A 7760-nucleotide genomic window follows, 5' to 3' on the forward strand; every position below is an offset into this window, starting at 1 on the left:
GCTGTGGTTTGGGGGGGTGAGCGTCACAAACACGGGGCTCTGAGTGGCGCCTCAGCTGCCCTTCAGTGCTGGAAACTTGGGCTGGTTTTGTTACTTCTCCGAGCTTTACTTTGCTCGTCTGTGAAGAGTACTTACGCCCACCCGGACATTCCAGATGCCCAGGAAGCAGTTACTTCTCGTCGTATTTTCACCGTGGCTAAGTCCTTTCCTAGTGGCCAACATCACCAGAGTCTGTCCCAGAGGCAGACGAGTATGCCCCAGCACAGCTCCGATGTGCCTCCTACACTCAGCATAAAGCATGAATGCAGAGTAGACTGAATGGAGGACTGCTAATGTCCCGTGTCCATTAACAGGCACGCGTTCACTTTCCCCGCCCCTCGTCTGTCCGTCAGACTGGGGGGACTTGTGCGTGGCTGTGATGCTGGAAGCCAGTTCACTGGTATTTCGAATGCCAGCAGGGTCACCCAAAGAGAACGAACGGGCTCCAGCAGAGCTTCTAGACCAGGGTCAGACTAGACAGAAGGACCAGGCCGTCCACTGCTGAGGTCTCAGCCACTGAAAACCTGATGGCTCGCACCGGGACCTTGTCAGATATAGTGCCAAAAGACGTGCCCCTCAGCTAAACGGCACCTGGCACTAGCACATTCACTTGCCATGCCAGGAACCGTGGTGACATAGGGGGTTAAAGGTTGGACAGCATCAGGGTGCAGTCTAGCACTGAGGAAACATACAACTTCTAGTTCTTTAATGCTTCCTCCCCCCGCCCCGCAACTATCATGACCCGGATTCTACCTTACAAATCCGGCTAGACCAGAGCATGTACACGGGTACAGATAGGAGCTGGAAACACAGGGAATCCAGGACAGATCAGGACCAATATTGAGATTAGCAATACTAGGAGGGTAAGGGTAAGGTGGGAGGAGAAAGGGGGAATTGATCACAATGATCTACATATACCTCCCTCCCGGGGGGATGGACAACAGAAAAGTGGGTGAAGGGAGACATCGGTCAGTGTAAGGCATGAAAAAATAATAATAATTTATAAATTATCAAGGGTTCATCAGGAAGGGAGGGTGGAGGAAGGAGGGGAAAAAATGAGGTGCCGATACCAAGGATTCAAGTAGAAAAGAAACGTTTTGAGAATGATGATGGCAACAAATGTACAAATGTGCTTGACACAATGGATGTCTGTATGGGTTGTGATAAGAGCTGTATGAGCCCCCAATAAAGTGATTTAAAAAAAAAAAAAGGTTGGACTGCATGGTTGGCAGTTCAAACCCATCAGCCACTCGGTGAAAGAAAGCTGCAGTTGTGCGACTTGCGGTCTCAGAGACCCCCAGGGCAGTGGCGCTCTGTCCTGCAGTCACTCCGCGGCAGTGGTGGGAGTACGATATCCGATGTTGTCAAGTTTCCCTCAAGACAACTGCATTTTGTTTGGTTTTGTTGTTTCTCATCCAGGTGCCTGTCAATGGGCATGTGCAGTGAGTGAAGCCCACAGATTGGGTTAAGTGCCCTGAGCACCGAAATGGGCGCGACATCCCCTTCTAGCACGGTTTTGTCTCTGCCACTAGCAAGAACAAGGTGCTTAGACGAATGTTTCTGTAGTTGTTCGAAGTGTGGGCCAAGTGTGTGACCTTGGGTCAATTACTTGACTTTGCTGTGCCTCAGTTTCCTCATCAATAAAAGAGGCTCGGTGATCGTACCCTGTCTCCACAAGGACAGAGGCTGAGCAGGGGGACATCCAGGTGTGGCTCAACCAGTCCTGGGTGACAGTAAGTTTGTTTGGGGTTGTGCAGGATGACCTCCTGGGATGTGGCAGGGAGAGTAGTAAAAGCATGATGAAAAAGCCCATTGCCTGCTGATAGGGGGAAGGAGAGGGTGGTGATTATGGTTTGCCTCCCAGCCATACTTAGCAGCTTCTCAGGATCAAGGATAGGAGGCAGATGTTTAGCGCGGCACTGCTGGGTTTCCAAGGGGCCGCAGTGGTTATGCAGTTACTCGTAGTGGAGCATCTTCTCAGTTCCCCTCCCCAGGTACTTCCCTCACAGCCACCCTGTGAGAGAGCTGCTATATCCCCATTTTACAGGGGAGGGGACTGAGGTCCGAGAAGCAAAGTGACTTCCCCAACACCGCACAGCTAGCAGTGGCTGAGCAGGAATGGGAGCCCTGCTTGGCCATTGTGAGTGCTGCCCTCTGTGGGAGGTAGGCGCCCATGCTTGGGCCCGCCCGTCCCACCTGCTGAGAAGGAAAAGCCAGGAGTGCCTCCAGCAGACGGGCCTGTTGCCCCAAGTTAGACCCTCCTGTGGAATCTTGTCCCACAGCCCCAAGGAGCTTGGTCTGTCTGTCCTGCCTTCTTTTCCCCGCAAGAAACAGAACTGGCCCGAAACCCCAGACTGTTGAGCGTCTGTAGGATTCTGCAATGAGCGAGCTGGCGCAACAGGCCCGCCTCGCAGCACCCAGGTCTCGGCCCTTCCAGAGCGCAGGGCTCTCCGTACCTTCGCAGCCCTGGGAAGCAGACATGAGGGCAGAGATACATGGGCCCTCTGAGGCCAAGCCCGCTCTGGCGGCCTGAGAACAGCCTGTGGCTCAGGAGTGACATCAGACCCAGTGACTCACCACCCTTAATCCGGCTGGTGCCAGAACAGACCATGAGCCTTTTGTGGGATTGAGGTCAGAGCCAGCAGCACAGCCCTGCACCTACAGGCCCAGCAAATGAGGCCAGCGGACAGAGCATTGGCCTGGGATCCAGCAGGCCTGGGTGGAGGACTTAGTACTCCACTGAGCCTCAAGCTTCCCATCTGTCAGTGGGAGAGAATGATGTGGGTGGAGCACTTAGCCAAGAGCTGGCAGTTGAGGAGCTGAGGCTGCAGTGAAGGGCTTCTTGTCTACTTCCCACCCCTACCTCCTGCGCTCCATCATTATCCAGACCCCAAGACAGACAATGAATGGGGCCTGAGAAACCCCCGATGTTCCACCCCCCAATCATTCATCCATTTGCAGATATTCCAGTGAATGACTCAGTGCGTGAATGAATTGCTGAATCTGTGAATGAGTACGCTAAGCAGAGAAGGGCATGCCTGGTTGAGCTCTACCCTCCAGGCAGGTAAGCAGGACACACTGAGCAAATGACAAGTTGTTCAATATCCAGCCATTCAGCAAGTTTTTGTTGAGCACCTACTGTGTGTTGAACATCATGCTGGGGACGTAACAGGGAGTAAGGCCAACCAGGAGTCCACCTGCTCTTGTGAAACTCATAGTCAAATGGGAGAGATCGCAATTAACAGGGATATAAACAAACAGGCCGGGCCATTCTAGAGGGCAATGTGGTCAAGGAAATGACCAGAAGCCACTTGGGGTGGATGGGGCTGAAACTCTGCCAGGAGGAGGGATCCAAGAGGAGGGGACAGCTGGACAAAAGCCCCGAGACCACAGAGAGCTGAAAGACAGACCAGAAAGATGGGCCAGGATGACTAGGGGAGACGAGCTCTTGCCAAGGTAGGCAGTTGCCAGATTGCAGGGCCGGCACCCACCCTCCATCCCACACACTGGGATCCCTTGGGGGCTCTTGAGCGCGTCTTAAAGGAGCCCTCTCAGGCACTTTTGTCTGGAGCTGCTGCTCAACACGGGCTCCCCTTGGGCCTGGGAGCCCTGCCTCACAAGTACCCCAGGTCTAGGAAGCATGAAGGGAATGGGGGCAGGCTGACCAGCCTGGGGTATGGGGAACATTCCAAACAGAAGAAGCAACAGGGTGACCCGGACGTGTCAGCCCAGAGGGGCTTTCAGCAGAAGCACCCTGGAATCCAGCAGAAACCACCACGTCTCTTCCTGCTTTCAGGTTTCCCAACCTCTTCCCGCCACTGAAGCCAGAGACGGTAGCGCGGAGGACGGTGGAGGCTGTGCAGCTCAACCAGGCCCTCCTCCTGCTCCCCTGGACCATGCATGCCCTCATTATCTTGAAAAGGTAGGGGGTTGGTGGGAAGTGCCCGGTCCAGCTCCTGCTGGTCGTTGCTCTTGCTGGGGAAGAGTCAGCAGGTGGAGAGCACATCCTCATGTGATTGATTGGTTATGTCTGCTCTGGGCATGAGAATGAGAGATAGAGATGCGTCTCCCACGGGTTTACTATTTTTACTCTGGGGTAGCGGTTCTCAGACTTTGGGGTCTGGGGATCTCTTTACAGTCTTAGAAACGACTGAGGAACCCCAAGACTGGTTGACCCGTACCCATCACTAATTACTGTGTTTAAAGTTAAAGTGGACTGAGAACAATGGTTCGTACTGACATCTATTCGGGCATTTAAAAACTGCAGTAAAACACAAACACATAACTGCTACCGTGTTGACAGTGTCAGGTGCTATCAAGCCCGTTCCAATTCAAGCGATCTTAGTACAGCAGAACTTTAGCCGCTGGCCCCGCTGCAGCCCACACCACCGCCATGTCTGAGCCCACAGTGGCAGCCCCACGGTGACAGTCCCTCTCTTAAGGTCCTTTCTCTTGTGTTGATGTTACCGAGCGGGATGTTCTTCTGATGGCAGCCCAAGTACTGGAGACAAAGCCTCAGCAGCCTCCCATCTGAGAAGCATCCTGGCTGTACTCCTTCCGAGAGAGATTGGTGCCCGCACTCTTCCCCACCCCATCATTTCAGCGAGCATCGAGTCTTTGCTTCCTCCTCCTTATTCGTCGTCCGGATCTCCCCTGTGGATGAGATGCTGGAAAATACCGTGGCTTGGGTCAGACGCACCTTGGTCTTCAGCGCGACGTCTTTCCTTTTCAACGCCTTCGCCTTCAAGAGGCCGTGTGCAGCACACTTGCCCCGTGCGAGCCTTCACGGGAGTGTCTGACTGCTGCTTCCACGGAGGCTGCTTCTGCCTGCTGGTGAAATGACCCTTGACAACAGCATCGTTTTCTGTGTGTATCGTGATGGTACTTACTGGTCCAGTGGCAAGGATTGTGGTTTTATTTGGGTTGAAGGATGGTCCGTCCTCAGCACTGTAGTCTTTGAAGTCCTCATCCTTGTCTCTTCTAGTCAAGTGGGTGGTGTCATCTACCTACCGCAGGTGTTTCGTGAGTGTGCTAATCCTGCTGCCCCATTCTCTCCTTGCACTCCAGCTTCTCAGACGATTTGTATCAGCTCTGACACACACCTGTCCTGATTCGAAACTACGCAGTAGCCATGAGCATCATGCCGTGTTCTTCTCAGTGCTGTCCATAGTTTGTTCCACGAGCCACACAGAATTAATAAACCACAGGTCAACATCTGTCTGGCTTGCTCGACTTTCAGCCAAGATCCACCTGGTGTCAGCAATTAGAGCCCTCGTTCCATGTTCTCGTCTGAATCCTGTTTGAATTTCTGGCAGTTTTCTGTCATTTTAAAAATTCTCTTCAGCAGAATTATCCTTGTGCATGATCTCAGTGATATTGTTCAATAATTTTTGCATTCGGTTGTATTGCCTCTCTCTGGATCAGGCACAAATAATGGGTCTCTTCCAGTTAGTTAAACAGGTGGCTTCCTTCCAAATTCCTTGGCATAGATGAGGGAGTGCTTCCAAGGCTGCATCCCCCCTTGGAAACTCTTCAGTTGGTATTCCTGGAGCCTGGAATGCCCTCGGTGCCGTTTAAATTCCTCCCTTTCGTGTGATCTTAAAATGATTGGACACTGGCGAATCCGTGTTGCTACAGTAGCTGGTATATTCCTTTCAGCTTCCTCTTGGCGTAGAATCCTTCAACAGGGAAGCTCCAGGCTTGTTCTTTTCTCTTTGTTCTCAAGCTTGGAAAACGCCGAGTATGATTTTTCACTTCTGACTCCAGCTGTGTGCGTGTTTCTTCATAAGACTTTGTCTTTTCAAGCTGCTCTTTGAACCGTTCTGCTTGGCTCTTTGACTCCATCCCTCCTTCCACGTGCCTTCGCTACTCCACAGTTAAGAGCACGTTTCAGGGTCTCTTCTGATGTCAATTCTGACATGTGTTTTCTTTCTTTCTGGTTTTTCTAAAATGAACCTAAACGTTTGTTTTTCTTGATAGCATCTCACAAATCATCATTGTTCGGTGCCCCCGTCCCAGTCTTGAGATGACCTCTAAGCTCCGGAGGGCATATCCAGAATTGTACCTGGGCTCTGGTGGCCTTGTTTTCACTTTCTTCTGCTTCAAATTGAGCTCACAGATGAGAAACTGATGGGCTGTCCTGTTTGGCCCCTGGCCTGGTTCTGCCTGATGGTGCTGGGTTTCCCTTTGCCTCTCTCCACAGGTGGAGTCCGTTTGATTTCCTGTGCTTTCACTCCAGGTTGGTCCCCGTGTGCAGTCACTCTTTATGCTGTTGACAGACACCTGCAGTGGGGACATCATTGGCTTCCCCAGAGTCTATCATACCTCTGGCATCATTTCCATCACCCAGGCCATGTGTCCCAGCGACTGATCCTTCTTTGTTTCCAGCTTTGGAATGTTAGCCACCAAGAATTATCAATCCCTCTTGCTTGCGTGTTTGATCAATTTCATGCTGCAGGAGTTGGCAAAACTCTTCACTGACGGTGTTTGCCATTGGTGGTTGGTGCATGAATTAGAGTAGCGGTTCCGTTGTATTCCTGGTCTTGCCCGGAGGAGTAGGAACGCTCGGATTCCTGATGGCACTGAGGGTGCCATTCCTCTGCGACTTGGCATTCCTGGCAGAGTAGATTGCATGGTTATCTAATCCAAAAACGGTCACTGCCGGTCCATGAGGCATACCGTACTGATCTGTATGCATCCCGCTTCATTGTGGATGGCTTTCAGTTTTCCTAGAGTCATACTTGGTATAATCCACATGCTGGTTACTGGTGGGTGCTTGCCGCTGTTTCTTCTCATCTTGATTGGTGCCACATCAGCAAGTCAAGAAAGCTTTACTCCACCCACTTCCTGGCCGTCAGCCCCGCTTGGAGGAGGCCGCTCTGGTCCAGTCTTATTTTGCGTGCCTTCCACCGGAGGGACTCCTCTTCTGACCTGACATCAGACCATGCTTGCGCGACTCATCAAACTTGAACTGGCCAATTGCTTTAGCCGTCTCACCAGGTCCTTCCTCCTAGTCGCTCTCAGTGTGGAAACTGCTGAACACTGTCCACTCTGCATGACCCTGCTGGCATTTGAAATTCCATGGACATGGCTTTGAATGTCGCAACAACCCAAGCCACCATAGTACCGCAAACTAGCAGACGGGTGGCTTTAACGTCCACATGATTGTTGTGTGTGAGTAATATTTTCCAAAACAAATGACATGCAGTGAGAAGCGTGGCATTGTTTTAGGCATTTTGTGAATCTCTTTATTGTCTGGCTTAATTGGAAACAGCTAGATGCTGTACCTGCATCTGATTTCAATCCATTGTGGCATTGTATCCATGTGCCCTCTAGCAAACCCACTGTGCCCTCAATGAGAAAATGAGGAGCCGGGGTGGCGTGGGGTGAGGGGTGAGGAAGGCCTTTGGATGATTATAAAGATGGTTTGGCTTCACCCATGAAAAGGGGTGCGATACTCAGAGCTTCCTGGACCACTTTGAGAACCACTATTCTAGAGACCCTGCGACACAGCCCCGCCTTCTGGAGGCTTACTCTAATGGGGAAGACGACAAGCATGCCAATCCCAAAGGCATTGAATTCAAAAGAACATCGGGTAGGATTCCTTTAAACATGGCCTGTTTGGAGTTGAGGAGTGCTCCCGTCAAGATTGGCCCTCTAGAAATGACCCTCCTCTGGGACTTGCCCACCATTGTCTTCCCCTAAAACATTGCAGCCTTCCC

At 51.8% G+C, this 7760-nt stretch overlaps 1 protein-coding gene across 3 annotated transcripts in view; it reads left to right on the plus strand.

Annotated features, from left to right (window-relative positions):
• Positions 1-7760, plus strand: part of DHRS3 (dehydrogenase/reductase 3) — a 45314-nt gene that overhangs the window by 35169 nt on the left and 2385 nt on the right. For all 3 annotated transcript variants that reach the window (XM_004705171.3, XM_045299150.1, XM_045299149.1), the window contains exon 5: positions 3836-3961. In XM_004705171.3, coding sequence (XP_004705228.1) covers positions 3836-3961 — 126 coding nt within the window. The remainder of the gene's footprint in view (positions 1-3835; positions 3962-7760) is intronic.

Source organism: Echinops telfairi, unplaced genomic scaffold (genome assembly GCF_000313985.2).
Source record: "Echinops telfairi isolate 266 unplaced genomic scaffold, ASM31398v2 ScPeMD7_7457;HRSCAF=8495, whole genome shotgun sequence".
NCBI classification, from domain to species: Eukaryota; Metazoa; Chordata; class Mammalia; order Afrosoricida; family Tenrecidae; genus Echinops; species Echinops telfairi.